General features: G+C 45.0%; 2 protein-coding genes across 3 annotated transcripts in view; one reads left to right on the top strand and one right to left on the bottom strand.

Annotated features, from left to right (window-relative positions):
* Positions 1-17,551, top strand: part of ralgps1 (Ral GEF with PH domain and SH3 binding motif 1) — a 710,183-nt gene that overhangs the window by 272,429 nt on the left and 420,203 nt on the right. The gene's annotated exons all lie outside the window — the stretch shown is intronic.
* Positions 11,067-17,551, bottom strand: part of LOC145358251 (angiopoietin-related protein 2-like) — a 54,258-nt gene continuing 47,773 nt past the window's right edge. The window contains exons 3-5 of the mRNA XM_080212112.1: positions 16,863-17,056; positions 13,509-13,779; positions 11,067-12,653 (exon numbers count right to left, since the gene is read on the bottom strand). Coding sequence (XP_080068238.1) covers positions 12,454-12,653; positions 13,509-13,779; positions 16,863-17,056 — 665 coding nt within the window. The 3' untranslated portion in view covers positions 11,067-12,453. The remainder of the gene's footprint in view (positions 12,654-13,508; positions 13,780-16,862; positions 17,057-17,551) is intronic.

The raw sequence follows: 17,551 nt of genomic DNA, 5'->3' as shown, positions 1-17,551 counted from the left end.
TATTGACAGATGCAAATAGAAGCATCCTTTCTGGTTGTATCACAGCTTAGTGTGGCACCTGCTCTGACAAAGACCACAAGAATCTACAAAGGGTTGCGAACAAAGCCCAGTTTGTCACACAAAACAGCCTCCCATCCATTGACACTGTCTACACTTCCCGCTGCCTCGGAAAAGCAGCCAGCAAAATCAAGGACCCCACGCAGCCCAGACATTCTCTCTTCCAATTTCTTCCATTGGGAAAAAGATGCAAAAGTCTGAGGCCACTTACAAACCAACTCAAAAACTGCTTCTTCCGTCCTGCCGTCAGACTTTTGAATGGACCTACCTCATATTAAGTTGATCTTTCTCTGCACTGTGGCTATGACAGTAACATACATTCTGCATCCTCTCCTTTCCTTCTCTATGTACAGTATGCTTACTCTGTATAGTGCACAAGAAACAATACTTTTCACTAAATGCTAATACATGCGCCAATAATAAATCAAATCAAAAACGAAGATAGTGGGGAAACAGACAGAAATACACAGCCAGTAAGTGCAATCTTACTGCGGGACTAAAAACAGAAAATGTTGGATAAATTCAGAAGGTGTGGGTGGAGAGAGAAACAGTGTTAAACGTTTTGGTGTCTAAATGATCCTCTGAAATGAACTGATGTTGCCAGACCAGAATTTTTCCAGCATTTTCTGTTTTTATTTCAGATTTCCAACACCCACAGTATTTTGCTTTTACTACCACTAGAATGCTCACCACAACTCTCGCAATCAGACAGCCAACAAATGCATTCCAATGGATGCGAGATGTATCGTAAAGTAATTATAACCCTGGTTACTGCATGTAAAATCGGGCTACAAGGCTGGGGTCAAGTACTGGTCGGTGGTATTAGGTGGGAGTTCAGGTGATTCTTGCGTGTCGGTGCAGACTCAATGGGCCGAAGGGCCTCTTTTGTACTGTACGATCCTACGGGCATTTGTACAGCAGCAAGATCTGCATGAGGGAAGACAGAATGATCCCATTTGTACTCAAGATGGGGATTTTGCAACAGTGGGCATAACGTAGTCATGTTTCCTTTTTAAAAATATGCTAAACCTCAAGTGATTCAGATTAGCAAACGTTTTGGCTATTTGCAAGGAAACTTTTAAATTAAACATTTTTCTTTTAGTCACCTCTGAGACTTACCTTTTTAATTCATGGATGTTTCTTTCCCCTCTTGGGTTCTTTTTCCTGATATCCCAGACTTCATGCTAAGTTTAACTTCTTCCTATAGAATGCCAATTTTGAATGAAAAGGTCATGTTTAGTTTGGACTCTGTTTCCGGTGCTTATTTCTCGATCCCAAATAGGCAGTTTAAAGGATCCAGTTCTGTTTGTTCTGTTGGTCATTACAATGCCTGCCCAACGCACTCAGCAACCAGGCTGGGTTCTGGCTTCTAAAATTGGGTGAGCTACTCAATAGCCATTGCCCCTGCTTGTGAAAGTATCTGTCCTGAATGGAGAAGAGATATTGAATCATAGAATCCATGCAGTGCAAGAGGAGGCCTTCAGCCCATTGAACCTGAACCAGCAACAATCCCATCCATGCCCTATCCCCGTAACCCCACGTATTCATCCCCTTGACACTAAGGGGCAACTTAGCATGGCCAGTACACCTAACCCGCACATCTTTGGACATTTGTTGGTTCTCGTTCTTCCTGGGAATCTGCAAATCCTGGTTTTAAAAAAAAACCTTCCAAATCTGTCTCCCTTCATTTTGCGGAACACCTGATACAAAGGTTGTATTTTTGGTATTCCGCCCTCTGCCGTGTCTCGTTCCTTTCTGAAGGAAAGTGACCTTCTCCCAAGTTTATAATGTTGCTGTTGTGGGTTTGGGCCAGAGACGTGTGAAAGAATTTCTTGTGTGACTTTGCATTCTAATGGATGTAAGATGTATCGTAACATAATTATAAGCCTGGTTACTGCATACAAAATTGGGCTACAAGGCTATGGGCCAAATGTTGGTAGATGGGATTTGGTGTTTGTTGCATGTTAGATACTTGCTATAGAGATTTCTGTCTCTTTGGCAAGTCTCTGCAGGTTGCCTCTCAGTAGGTCTGTAAAGATTTTCCAATGTTGCTGAGAATATAAAAGTTTTGAAGGAAACAAAATATCACCAGGTAAAGTAATTTGAATTTAAAGAGGACTTTTTATTTTTAGATGCTGCCAGGCCTGTTGGGTTTTTCCAGAGTCCTCTGTTCTTTTTTCAGATTCCAGCGTCCACGGTATTTCACTTATTTTCCTATTTGTGTTCTTCAAAAGTCATCTTTCATGTAATGATTATTTTTAACCAAAGTTAGTTTGTTTCTTATACTACTTTCCTACCTTTTCCTTTTGCTGGATCGCTAAGCATCAGCCAGCAAGCTGATGATATGTGACTCTGTGCTGAAACTTCCTCATCGGAGTCAAACACCTTCTGGAACCACGGGGCAGAATTTTCCAGTCCCGCCCACTACCGAAATCGTAATGGGTGGGACGCGGATGATGCAAAGGTCTGTTGACCTCGGGCAGGATTTTCTGGTCTTGGGGTGAGCACGGTCAGAAATTTCCTCTCTCTATCTCATGGCGCAGCAGCTTTCTAGCCAACGGGGAAACGTCCACGTACGTATCTCGTGGTGCCAACTGAGAAAATGGGGCGAACTCTGTTAACGCTCCACACCAGAGATCCCTACGGAGAGATGTTTTGCAATCACTGGATGCCAAAAAGCAGATCATCTCTCAGTCTTTCAAGTGGGTTGGTTGGATCTGTTTGTCATTTTGCAAAGATGTGAGTAACCAGTTTTGCTGTGGAAACGACTGACTTTGTGCTTCTGTCTGTTGCTTGGAAGGTTTTTGTGGCTGTGACTCTCTTCAACAGCTATTTAAGGCCATCATAGACAATGCTGTTTTGAAGATCTGATGTAAATGAGGAAAGGCTGTAGAAATGAGCTGGTGAATGTTGCCCATCTCAGCCTGTTTGTGACTCTGATTCAGTCACTAGACGTGGGTTCCAGGGACAAGTGTTAGTCAACAGGATGTCTCTACTCCATTCAGCGTGGATAGCAGGCTGCCACACATGACCATGATAAAACCTGATGTCTTCTTAGCCAGTAATGCACTTTTATGGGTTCGTTCACTGGACGGCCCGTGGATCATCACCAGCTGTTTTATATCTGACACCAAGAATTACAAGTCTATCCATCAACACTGCATCTGGTGGAGGTTATGTTCCAATTGGCATTTCATTCACAACACTGTCACCATCCATTGAAAAGCACAGCTTGTGTTCAAGTCAAGAATGCAGGCAGCACGCAATTACTGGAGCATAACGTGTTTGTTTCCTGAGAAAGAGATTGACGTGCTGAAGAGACACATGTGGCATGAATGTAGACCAAACTGTATGCACAAACATTCGTGCATGAAACTGTAATCCTCGTGTCTCTTTGTGGCTGTAAGAAGTGGACATGTCTCTGTGCATGTTATATAATCATAGAACTCCAGCAGTGCAGAACGAGGCCATTCGGGCCCATGGAATCTGCACCGACCACAATCCCGCCCAGGCCCTATCCCCTTAAACCACGTATTTACCCTGCTAGTCTGCCTATGTGTCAATTTACTGTGGCCAATCAACCTAATCTGCAAATCTTTGGACTTTGGGAGGAAACCAGTGCACCCGGAGGAAATCCACGCAGACACGGGGAGAATGTGCAAACCCCGTACAGACAATCACCCCAAGCCAGAACTGAATCTGGGTCAGTGGCGCTGTGAGGCAGCAGTGCTAACCATTGTGCCACCATGCTACTTAATGTCAATTAAGATCTTTCACTCCCACAGCCACTGCACCTCTTAGAGTCAAGTGACAAAGGAAAGAGTGGCGAAGACTTTTGAAAGCACGTAGAAGATTCACGAAAATAGTCTCAGGGTTGAGGGACATGTGATAGTTTGGAGAGCTGATGTGCTTCTCCTTGGATTCCTTGGAGCCCAGAAGATATGCAGGTTAGGTGAATTGGCAATGCTAAATTGCCCTTAGAGTCTCAAGATGTGTAAGTTGAGGAGACTGGTGGGGTAAGTGCATGCAGTTACAGGGATAGTCTGGGAGTAGGGGGTGGACCTGGGTAAGATGTCTATTGGAAGAGTTGGTAGACTGAATGGCCTCCTTCTGCACTATAGAGACTCTGTCATTCTATGAAAAGAGAAGATTGAGAAGGTCGAGATTTGATACAAGTGCTCAACATCATGAGAAGTCTAGACAAAAATGCACAGAGTGGAACAGTTTCCTGTTGGCAAATAGGTCGAGAACATTGACTTTAAGGTGGTTAGGAAAGAATAAGATAGTGACATGAGGAAAATATTTTACGTATCAAATGGTTGGGGTGTGGAATGTACCGCCTGAGTGTGTGATGGAGGCAAATTCAATCTGAGCTTTCCAACGGCCATTGGATGTGCATCCAATGAGAAAACAGCTAACCGCAGGGCTGCAGGAAAAGGGTGGGCAATGGGATTAGTTGAGTTGCTGTTGCAGAGAGCCAGGATAGACTCAATGGGCTGAATGGCCTTCTCCTGTGCTGCAACCATTCTGTGATCTCCATCACTTGAGTCCTGACTGGCTAGAGCTTAAGTCTACGATGACACACACTCAAAGCCTGGACATCCTAAAAATGTTTGATGATGGGGGATATCCCAAGATGAACAATTTCTCCTCACCGAAGGAAAGAGAGCAAACTCCTCCGTGGTGGAGGGTTCAATCATTTTGGAAAGAAAATCTGAAGATCCATGCCATGTTGAAATGATACAGAAGAATCGAAAACTGCCAGACAGCCTAACTCAAAATTGGAATTAATCTTTACTGTGTGATTGCACCTCCCTCAGGAATAAATTGGACAAGAGTCGAGACAAGTGACTGTCTGTGGAGTAAATCATCTCCTTTGTTGAGCAAGGAAGGGTAATGCTGCTGATTTTTGAAGTCAGTTCATTGTCTACTGCACTATAGTACACTAGTACATTACTGCATTCGAAAAGGTGGTGGGGAAATCAATGTTTGATAAGGAATGCATGTTGACCCAGAAATTCAGTGTTATAGCATCAACATATAACAGCCTGAACACTGTGGACCCACAGCACCAAGGACACGAGTTAGATTCCAGCCTTGGGCAACTGTGTGTGTGTATGTGTGCGCTCACGTGCGTGTGGGCGACTGTGTGTGGAGTTTGGACATTTCTGCGTGGGTTTCCTCTGCGTGCTCCGGTTTCCTCCCACACTCCAAAGATGTGCAGGTTAGGTTGATTGACCATGATGAATTGCCCCTTAGCGTTGGGGATTAGCAGGGTAAATACATGGATTACAGGGATAGGGCCCTGGGGTGGAGGGGGCATTGTTGATGATGCAGGCTCGATGGGCTGAATGGCCTCCTTCTGCACTGTAGGGATTCTATGATTCTAAGCTACCCTTTCAAATACCATAGGTAGCATTGTGACATGGTTCAGTCAGCCGTTACTGTAAACATAGATGTTGGACAAATTTGATCCCGGTAGTTGCTTGTGGCCTCGAAAGGTTTGAAAAATGTGGTGAAGCGTGCCAAAAACAAGTTGTAGATATCCTGCAAACTAGTGCGCTCTCCGATTACCCTTAACTTCCCTGGCAAGCTGCTTGGTGCTTGTTACATGCTTTGGGTCAGTGGGAGTGTTTTTTTGCGTGTAGCTTTTCTGTGTTTTGACTTGTGCTGAGTGTTGTTTTGCTCTGCTTTGTGCAATTGGTGGTTCATCTGTCACATGTGGTTCTTATTGTTGAAGAGGTTTTGTTTCTTGCGAGGGCCATTTGTTTCAACTACTCTGGAATGCCATTATTGCTCTTTGGAAAGTCCCAGTAGGCCAGCTTTCAAACCAGGGAAGTTGTATTAATTTACAGGAGTTTTGCTTCACTCCTGTATTAGCTCTGTTGGCTTTTCCTGTTTTCTACTCCTGAATGTGTGTCTGCTGCAATTTATTCTGTTCAGCAAGCCCCTTTTACTTTGAGGCTTGTGCAGTCCATATTTATTAACATGTGTTATTGGTGGCTGATTGTTGCTATAGCATCAGGGTCATGGTCATTTGCCGTGCATTGTTAATACAGTAAACGTTGTGTTATCCAGGGCATGCTAGTAACCAGAATACAAAAATAACCGGAATTTGATGTTCCCTGAATACAAAAAGCCACTTCACCAACTGGAAGGGAAGGAATTACAAAGTTATCCGGAACCCATGCCGTTTGGTTGATAAGTGGAACTTTTAGTCAGCTGGGCGTTTTTGATTAACTGGCACAACCCATTCCCTCGTGCTAGGTAATCAGGATTTTACCATACTTAGTTTGCCTGTGCAAAGTTCATTCAATTGTCACTGCACTTATGTGTACTTGAACATACTCTGAGATACCACTTTCTATTCTTGGAAGTCATTGTTCCAATCTAGGGTATTATATATAGTTTGAGGATGCGCTTGGAATATAATGTCAATTCTGGTTGCCACACTACCAGAAGGATGTGGAGGCTTTAGAGAGGATACAGAAAAGATTTACCGGTATGGAGGGCATTAGCTATGAGGAGAGGTTGGAGAAACTTGGTTTATTCTTGCTGGAACAACAGGGGTTGAGGGGCAACCTGATAGAAGTCTACAAGATTTTGAGAGGCTTGGACAGAGTGGATAGTCAGAAGCTTTTTCCCAGGGTGGAAGAATCAATTACTAGTGTGAGGGGCGATGATTAAAGATGATGTACGAGGCAGATTTTCTACACAGAGGGTGATGAGTGCCTGGAACTCATTGCTGGGGGAGGTAGTGGAAGTGGATATAATAATGACTTTTAAGGGTTGTCTTGACAAATACATGAACAGGATGGGAATAGAGGGATATGGTCCCCGGAAGGGTAGGGGCTTTTAGTTAAGTCGGGCAGCGTGGTCAGTGCAGGCTTGGAGGGCCAGAGCGTCTGTTCCTGTGCTGTAATTTTCTTTGTTCTTTGAAAAGGGGTAAACCTTTTGGACTGAAGTGAGGAGAAATTTCTTCACCCAGAGACTGGTGAATGTGTGGAATTCACTACCACAGAAAGCAGTTGAGGACAGAACGCCTGATTTCAAGAAGCAGTTAGGTCTGGTTCTTGGGGCTAAAAAGCATCAAGGGTCAACAAGGTGGCACAGTGATTAGCATTGCTGTCTCTCAGCGCCATGGACCAAGGTTCGATTCTGGCTTTGGATGATTGTGTGGGGTTTGCACGTCCTCTGTGTGGATTTCCTCCAGATGCTCCAATTTCCACTCACAGTTTAAGGATATGCAGGTGGGTGGATTGGCCATGCTAAATTATCCCTCAGTGGCCCAAGATGTGTAGGTTTGGGAGATTAGTGGGATAAATGCATGGGGTTATGATGATAGGGCGGGGCTGGGAAAGATGCTGTTTCGGAGAGTAGGTGCTGACTCGATGGGCTAAGTGGCCTCTTCCTGCACTGTAGAGATTCTATGATTCCATGATATGGGAGAAGGAGGGAATCAGAATACTATTATGATCATATAGATGATCATCCATGATCATAATGCTTGGCAGTGCAGGTTCAAAGGGCCAAATGGCCTCCTTCCTGCTTCTATTCTCTATATTTCTGTTAAAATTTGAAAAAAAAAGTATCTGGCAACAAGGAGGAATGTTGTTTGTTGCTCATGCAAGATTTGCACAAATATGAATACAAAGCATTCTGAATGCAAAGCAAAAGATGTTCGATTACGTTTCAAATCACAATAGCTGTTGTTGTGAAGATGTGCTTATCTCAAATAGTGATTTTTAAACCAGGGACATCTAAGAGCAGACGTTTTCAAAGCAGCATAACAAAAAGGATGACTGGTAATCACAGGCAAAAATGAGGGGCATAGATCAGCTTGATTGTCAACATCATTTCCCGAAGGTAGAGGAGCCTAAAACTAGGGAGCATAGGTTTAAGGTGAAAGGGCAGCGATACGGAAGGGACCGGGGGGGCAATTTTTTCAATAGAGGGTGATGAATGTCTGGAATGAGCTGCCAAAGACAGTAGTAGAGGCAGGTACAATTTTGTCTTTTTAAAAAGTATTTAGACAGTTACATGAATAAGATGGATATGGGCCAAATGCAGGCAATAGGAGCTAGCTTAGTGGTTAAAAAAAGGGCAGCCTTGACAAGTTGGGCAGAAGGGCCTGTGTCCATGCTGTAAACTTCTGTGACCCTAAAACAAATAGCTGCCTCAGTTTGCATTACCCGGCAGTCCACATTTAACTTTATTGAGATGTGGATGACAGCTCGAGACTATAAACCCCCGAGGAATGTGGAAGACCTGGTCTCCCGTACTATTAACAATGCATTAAGATAAGCACCTGAGATTCAACTGTTGGACATGGGATACCAGGAGACAATGGTTCAGGTAACATTGCAGGTACAAGCTGATCAAGCTACTTTTCGAAAGGCACTAACAACAGACTTCTGCTCCCCCCCTCCCCACCTCGATGATGGAGAGAATGGATCACATGACCAGCAAACCATTGTGCGTCAAAGGGAATGGGGAGATGCTGAAGAACCAAGAACGAACAGCTGAAGCTGTTTAACTTTGTTACCTGTCTACGTTATCACTGGGAAGTTTTGAGGTGCGCCTAAAGTAAGCGGAAAGCTTTTAAAACCAAGATTCTACTCGGTATCACTAACCCCAGTGGAACAGCCAAATTAACTGGTTGCAACTTTAAATTGAAACATGCGACACTAACTGCCCCAGCCCCAACTGGGAGGCCGGTTGTCAATTTGTGCTTGATAATGTTCTTGTTAAACACCTTGGAATGCAAGTCAAAGGTGCTGTGTAAATGCAGGTTGTCACTGGGGCCAGATCGATGCATAAAGTTTATGTATTAGTCACAAATAAGCTTACGTTAACTCTGCAATGAAGCTAGTGTGAAAATCCCGTATTCGCCACGCTCCAGCCTCTGTTCAGGTACACAGAAGGGTAATTTAGCATGGCCACGCCACGTAACCAGCACATCTTTCGGACTGTGGGAGAAAATTGGAGCAGCCGGAGAAAACCCACGCAGGCACGGGGAGAACATACAAACTCCACACAGACGGTGACCCAAACTGGGAGTTGAACCCGGGTCCCTCGCGCTGTGAGGTAGCAGTGCTAACCACTTTGCCATTTTGCCACAGCTTCTATGATGGTCATTCTCATTCTAGCTCCGTTCTACATTTACTCTTGTGTACGTGGTGGCAAGAACAAGTAAATGATTTTTGGATTAAATGCAGTCCACTTGGCTGGTGAATGAATATGGATTCCGTGGGGCCGTTTACACTGCAGGCTTAACCCTTGCTTTCCACTCTTCAGCAGTGCTACAGTTCCACTGCATATCTGGGGGGTCTGACGTGCTGTGACATATCTCTGTGGTCCCACGATGGATCAGATGCATATTCAAGTTTTGTCAAACCTGGGCAAAAGTAGCCACAGATTTTTTTTCGATTGCATGCTGATTGGCGAATTAAAATATTCAGTCATGTATGTGTCACACTGAGCTGTCTAACTATTACCAATCTAACTGCAGAAAGTGGAGCTTTATGAAGCTGGTACTGGTAGCTAAGCGTCAATCCAGCATTTTGAATGCAAACTCACTCAGTTATTCTGACACTCAAGTTAAAGTTTATTTATTATTGTCATGAGTAGGCTTACATTAACACTGCGATGAAGGTACTGTGAAAATCCTCTAGTCGCCACACACTGGTGCCTGTACGGGTACACTGAGGGAGAGTTTAGCATAGCCATTGCACTTTGCACTTTACCAGCATGTCTTTCGGACTGTGGGAGGAAACTGGAGCACCTGGAGGAAACCCACACAGATATGGGGAGAACATGCAGACTCTGCACAGACAGTGACAGGGAACCTGGGTTCCTCGCACTGTGAGACAGCAGTGCTAACCACTGTGCCACCACGCTGCCCCACTACAAATGGACTTGCTGCAATTTGAACGATCCCACATGTTTAGTGTAAATAACATTAGCGAATGTATTTAAGTATGTTTATTGTGGCAGTTAGAGTATATCGGAACTGTCAAGACAATGTTGCAGAAGATAAAACTTCCTGCCAATAGCACTTGGTTCTATTAACTCTACAATGAAGGCTCAAAATTGGTATCACAAACTGTATTTTACATATTGTTACAGTTAGTAAGACACAGAGAAGATGTACACAAAAGAATGCAGTAGAAACATTATAATAAAGTAACTGCATAAATAAAAAGGATGTGCAGCCCCTCCTTTACCCCCACAGATGGATATGGCTATGTTTATTTCACCTGTTTAAGATTCTTCAATAGACATGAGACAGAAAACAAGGAATTAGTATACACACACACAAAAACACATAATCACTTCCGTTGTCTTGGGTTTTTGAGCTGTAATATCTGTTGATCTCCCTTGACCCCCAAACTCCAACCCCACCCAAGAAAATGAAACTGAAGATTGGAGATTATGTGACGGGATATTCCATTACAACTGGTTAACGTGATGGTGTGAAATCATTCACCTTATGTAATGGTAGATTAATTTCAATGGGTTTGCAATGAACACACCCCTGCTAAAATAGGAGGAGGAATTTCACAGTGATGCTTAGAATCCATAAAATCCTGGCAGTGCTGAAGTAAGCCATTCGACCCATCGAGTCCGCACCGACTCTCCGAAACACCATCTTACCCAAACCAACACCCCACCCCCCCCCCCCCCCCCCGCCCTAGCCCTTTAAACCCGTGCATTTATCACAGCCAATCCACCCACCTTACCCATCATTTGACACTAAGAGATAATTTAGCGTGGCTAACCCGCACTACTTTGGAGTGTGGGAGGAAACCCAGGCAGACATGGGGAGAAGGTTTAAAGTCCTCACACACACACAGTCACCCAAGGCTGGAATTGAACCCAGGCCCTTGATGCTGTGAGGCCACAGTGCTAAGGCTGTGTATGTTGATGCTACAACACTGACTGTCCGGACCTACATGCTTCCCTTATCAAACTTCTATCTCCCCCCACCCCCCCGTCCCCGCCCTCCCTTTTCGAATGCAGTGATGTGCTGGTGTACTGTAGTGCAGTAGGCAATGATTTGACTTCACGAGTCAGCAATGTCTATCCTTGCTTGCTTGACGATGGAGACAATTTACTCCACGGTGTTTCCAGCAGAGATCATTGCAAGCCAGGATCATTACATCTTGAATAGTGGAATGCATTCCCGTGAATATTAGCCCTTTAATATTACTGGTTAGAAGGTGGCACACAATTGAATTCTCAGTTTGTGTTCCTGCCTTGCAAAGATCTGCGACCTCTGGTTGTAAATTCACCCAATAGTTCACTTCTCCCTCTTCAAAATTTTCATCCAAAATGCTCGCGAGTGGTTACTCGGTGCAGAGTCCAGCAGAACATGAGGGAGAGTTTTGGGTGCACTTGAGCATTTTGGGTTGTTTTTTTTAACGTCTGTCTCAAACAAACTGGAAGCATTTAGAGAGTATAGCAGTTTTGAAGAGGTATTAATATCTGTGGAAATTCTCAGAGCTAATTTCTAGGGTATAACTAGAACCCATAGATTCATCTCCTTTCCTGCGTCAGAATTCTAGAACAAATGAGACCCTGCAGTGTGACAAAAAATACTGCCCAGGCTTGTGTTTCGCTGGAAGTTGGAAGTTGCTGGACTGTCCTGTTCCAGGCATGTCTTCGAGTTGAATGTTAGCATTGCGGAAGGCAGCTGAACAATTCTTAAGCAATCATAAAATCTCTACAGTGCAAAAGGAGGCCTTTTGGCCCATTGAGTCTGCACTGACTCTTGCCCTATCCCCGTAACCCCACTAATCCACTTAGGGACACGAAGGGACAATTTATCCTGGCCAATCCACATCTTTGAGATTGTGGGAGGAAACTGGAGCACCTGGAGAAAACCCACGCAGACATGGGGAGAACGTGCAGACTCCACAGTGACATGCACCCGAGGCTGGAATTGAACCCGGGTCCCTGGCACTGTGAGGCAGCAGTGTTAACCACTGTGCCACCGTCTTTCATCTTTTCATCCAAACAGTGCTAGGTGCTACCCTCGAAGACCCCTCTGCATGCTAGAACAGGTTTTGGGTGTGCTACAGAACAGAAGCAAAATAACTTCCCAAACACAAGGGAATTTTATTCCAATACTATTTTTTCTTTAAATGACTGTAAGCACAAATATTGTGAACTCAGCATTGTCACAGCTGTTATGCGAGAGAAATAAAATTTGTATACATGACATTACAAGTTCATACTCTGAAGGAAATAAATACATAGAAGTATTTTTCTTTTCATTTCCAAATAAGCACAGCTCAGGGTGTGTATATAAGTTGATGATTTTTTTAAAGGCTGATTTCATATACAGGGTGCAGTTCAGTTCTACTTCTGAGTGTTCACGACTCCTAGTTCTTCTCAATGGAAAGTGTTGGGGTTGGGTCTAATCATCATAGTAACTGACTTCAGGGAGTAAGCCCCCCCTCTGAACTCTGCCCAGTACACTCCATCCTGGTACTTGCTGCGATAGTGTCCACCACGGTACCACACACCATTGAGATTTGAATGTGCGCATGCGTTATACCACCATCCGCCCTTCTGATAGTGCGCGCAGTTACCTACAGAAATAAAAATCCACGTTACTAATGTTTAAAGAGCTTTGGGATTTAAGTGCGTTTTTCCAGTCCCGTGAGGAAACTATGTGCGTTATTTTAGTTTAAAGTGTATTTATTAAGTGTCACAAAGTAGGCTTACATTAACACTAAAAAGTCTTGCAACACCAGGTGACACTCACCCTGATGGAGGGGCAGCTCTCTGAAAGCTTGTGCTACCAAATAAACTTGTTGGACTTTAACCTGGTGTGAGACTTCTTACTGTGCCCACCCCGTTCCAACACCGGTATCTCCATATCATGGCTACATTAACACTGCAATGAAGTTACTGTGAAAATCCCCTAGTCGCCACACTCCAACACCTGTTTGGGTACACTGAGGGGAAAATTTAGCATGGCCAATGCAACTAACCCACACATCTTTCAGACTGTGGGAGGAAATCGGAGCAACCGGAGGAAATCCACGCAGACATTGGGAGAATGCGCAAACTTCACACAAGCGGTGACCCGAGCTGGAAATTGAACCCAGGTCCCTGGCACTGTGAGGCAGCACTGTGAGGCAGCACTGCTAACCACTGTGCCACCATGCTGCCATTAAAACAATGGATATAGCTGTACTATACGTCATGGTAAGTGGTACTCAGGAGGTGGTGGTGTAGTGGTATTGCCATTGGACTATTAATCCAGAGATGCACGGTGGTGGTTCCAATCCCACCACAGCAGAAACGAGGAAGCAAACATACTCGGTGAAAGATTAAACTGAGGGTGAAATAATACTAACTGGTTGCTGCATTTGGGACAATAATTGACAAGTGACACCATGGACTTTGAGGGCGGTTTTGTGCCAACTCGTCATCATTACCTGTGTATGCGTCCCGGTCTCTGTCCAGTGTCGTAAACTGTTTGCCGTTGTGCCAGGTGAAGGAATCGCCAGCGTTTCCATGGTAACGTCCCACCCGCAGCTTGTAGTTGTCAGCCTCAGGCTCCAGCCGGAAGCTGGCGTATTCGGCGAACACCTTGCGCCCTTGCCAATCCTCCATGGTGATCAGCAGCTTATAGTTTCCTTGGTTCGTCAACCAGTAGATGTTCTCCAGGCCGAGCCAGTACTCCCCGTCGATGTTTCCGAACCCTTGCTGTGGACAGAACGTTGGAAGAATGTGAAGCTTAATTGACATGGACTCAGCACACCGCTTGCTCACACTTTTCATTTGAACACGGGGGAAAAGCTGAAAACAAAAATCAAAAGAATGACGAGGGAAAGACCTTGTTAACTGACCACCCATGTGGTAAAATTATCAGTCCCTAATGCCCTGAAGCCATTGCAGTCAAGTTTTCCATAATTATTGCTCAGGCCTGTGAGTTTTATATTCACATTAAATATGTTCTATAACTTTGTCCATAGGGTTCTGACTGCCAGTTAATTTTTTTTTAATATTTATATGCCTTTGGTAAGCGTGATTGTGTGTTAACCCTTTCCTGTCTGTAATAATGCAAGATCTTGTATTTTCTAAATACTTTAATAAGCCAAGATGAAATTACATATTATCCTTCCCAAACGTGTGGAGTGATATGTAAAATAGGTGCATCATAGAATCATAAAATCCTACTGTGCAGAAGGGGGCCATTCAGCCCATCGAGTCTTCACCCACTCTCTGGAGAGCATCTTACCCAGGCCTACCCACATGTTTATCATGGCCAATCCTCAAACCTACATATCTTTGGACACAAAGGAGCAATTTAGCATGGCGACTCCTCCTAACCTGCACATTTTTGGACACTAAGGCATGGCCAATCTCTCAAACCTACACATCTTTGGACGCTAAGGGGCAATTTAGCATGGCCACTCTACCTAACCTGCACATCTTTGAACAACAGGGGACAAATTAGCATGGCCAATCTCCCAAACCTACACATTTTTGGACAATAAGGGGCAATTTAGCATAGCCACTCCACCTAACCTACTCATCTTTGGACACTAAGGGGCAATTTAGCTTGGTCAATCCACCTAACCTCCACAGCTTTGTACTGTGGAAGGAAACTGGAGCACCCTGAGAAAACTCACACAGACCTGGGAGAATGTGCAAACTCCACACAGTCTCCCAAAGCCAGAATCGAACCCAGGTCTCTGGCACTGTGAAACAGCAGTGCAAACCACTGTGCCACTCTTTAATCTGTGTGTCGGCCGTGTCTCCATCGAAAACACTTGCACCTCATGGAAACTAGAAGCAGGAGTAGGTCATTTGGCTCTTCGAGCTTGCTCAGCCGTTCATCTTAATCATGGCTGATAATGTGCTGTGTTCTTTATCTGCGATACCTTTCAGATGAGATATTAAACTGCTTGCTCTGATGGACCTAAAGAGGTCCCACAGCACTCGACGAACAGAGGAGTTACCGCCACAGTCCTGGCCAATAGTTTACCCCGCTCCCTCCCCCCCCCCACCCCCCCCCCCCCCGCCCCCGACCCCCCCCCCCGCCCCCGACCCCCCCCCCATCACAAAAAGAACCGATGATCTAGTCATTACCACGATGCACTTTGTGGAACTCTGCTGTGTGCTAAATTGGCATCCGTGTTTCCTACATTACATCATCCCTTCAAAAGTACTTCATTGCTATATAAATTAAGGACTTTTTGTCATGAATCATTTAGTGTGGTAAGGCAATGTTAGATTTGTTAAATCTGGTTGGCATGTGTTAAGAAGGAACTGTGTAGACCAGTCCAAGGTTACCACAGGCAAGGCAAAGCCAGGATAATCAACTAAAGGTAAAAGGCGCTAAAAATAATAAGTTGGGCAAGAAGCTTTTTGCTGTTATCAGTTCCAAGAGCAATCATCACTTGAACAGGTTTTTTGATTACAGGAGTAGAGACAGGAGCATGGATTTATTTGTCTGTGTTGTCTCTCCGCTTCTCTGATAATTGTAAAGAAGCCAATGTTTGGCAAATAAAAAGCTGCTAGCTGGTGGAGGTGGTACAGTAGTGTTATCGTCGCTGAACTAGTAATCCAGAGACCCAAAGGATCAGGGTTCAAATCCCACTGCAGCAGATAGTGAAATTTGAATGCAAACCAGGTGCGTTTGAGGTGGCGGTTATGATGTTGGCTTCAAATGCCGCAGTCAGAAATCAAGGCATCTGTTGGATTTCTGAATTCCACAGACTCCAGTTTCCCTGGGCGCGATCTTACCACCTGTTCACACCACACTCCTGCTGCAGCGAAGGCAGAGAATATGGCAGCAAACCAAATCTCAGTTCACTGCAGTGAGATGGGAAAATCTCACTGGTGTGAATGGTCTAGAAAATCCTGGCCCATTTCTACATCGAACACAATGCAGAAGCTATTTGATCCTATGGTATAGTGGCACAGTGGTTCACACTGCTGCCTTACAGCGCCAGGGACCTGGGTTCAATTCCAGCCTTGGGTGACTGTGCAAACTCCACAAAGACAGTCATTCTCCCCATATCTGTGTGGCTTTCCTCCAGGTGCTCCGGTTTCCTCCCACAGTCCAAAGGTGTGCGAGTTAAGTGGGTTAGCCATAGTAAATGCAGGGGGTTGGGAAGGCCTGGGTGGGATGGCTCTTTCGGAGAGTCAGTACAGCCTCAATGAGCTAACTGGCCTCTGGCTGCGTTGTAGGGATTCTATGGTACCTCCCTTTGGAGAATCCAAAACGTTGCAGAAGGTCTAATCTGCTTTAAAGCTGCTAATCTCCCTGACACTAAGGGCAGTTTAGCATGGCCAATCAACCTAACCCACACATCTTTGGATAGTGGGAGGAAACCAGAGTACCTGGAGGAAACCCATGCAGACATGGGGACAATGTGCAGACTCCACACAGAGACAATAAACCAAGGCTGGAATTGAACCTGGGTCCCTGGCGCTGAGAGGCAGCAGTGCTAACCACTGTGTCATCGTGCTGCCCATACATAGCAGGTTCAATGATCTTCAGTTTCCATTCTGTATGCTATGGAAACTGGCGGAATCACAAACAGGCCATTCAGCCCCATGGCTCTATGCTGGCATTTATTGCTCCACCCAAATCCACCTCTCGTCCTCGTTCAGCCTAATCTGTCAGCATCTTCTCCAATTTCCTTCATTAACCCACCCGCACCTCCTCCCACCACCACCCCCCCCCCCCACTCCGCCGTATATCTTCTGAGTTTCCCTTTTAAGTGCGCTAGAACACTTTGTGATTGTAGTGTACCGCGTTGAGGTAAAATGATGACCTTGTAGGTCTCCCAGTTGCGGAAGAAGTTCACCGATCCATCCTGCCGTCTTTGGATGACTGTCCAGCCGCCAGGGTCGTGCGTCTGGTCACACCAGACCTGCATGAGACGGTTTGTATTCTCTGGCTTCAGCAGATAGATGCCGGTGGCTTCATTTCCAGCCTCTGCTGCTTCTAAACAGTCTTTCCAGCGCCCTGCAGAACACCAAGTGAAGAAATACAGATCACCTTAAAAAACAAACGCAGGACACTGGCCAATGTCTACACCGAGTACAATCCAATGGACTTCCTGCAGCCTGTTCACAGTAAATTAAATGCAAGAGTATTGTAAAATGTGAGGCATATTTGTATTATTCTGGAGCTGACTTTCACTGCTGTTCAGAGAACGGAGTCTGGAATCCTTGGATAAAGACAGAAAATGCTGGATAAACTCAGCAGGTCTGTCAGCATCTGTAGAGAGAGACAGAGAGAAGTTTTGCCTGGAATGTCATAGCCATTCACACCAGTGGGATTTTCCCAACCTGCTGCAGTGAACAGAGATTTGGCTTCATTTCTTAAACTCCAGGGAATACAATGTCTGCTGGTAAATCTCCGCTGCCCTCTCTCCCAGGCCAATATATCCTTCAAAAATTCTTCATTCCAATGGAATAAAAATTCCCCATCCCCTGTCTCCCTTCCTCCCCCGTCTCC

This window comes from Carcharhinus amblyrhynchos, chromosome 25, assembly GCF_965287045.1.
Source record: "Carcharhinus amblyrhynchos chromosome 25, sCarAmb.v2.hapA, whole genome shotgun sequence".
In the NCBI taxonomy this organism is placed as follows: Eukaryota; Metazoa; Chordata; class Chondrichthyes; order Carcharhiniformes; family Carcharhinidae; genus Carcharhinus; species Carcharhinus amblyrhynchos.
The sequence above is the reverse complement of the archived record's forward strand: the minus strand, read 5'-3'. Positions and strand labels throughout refer to the sequence as shown.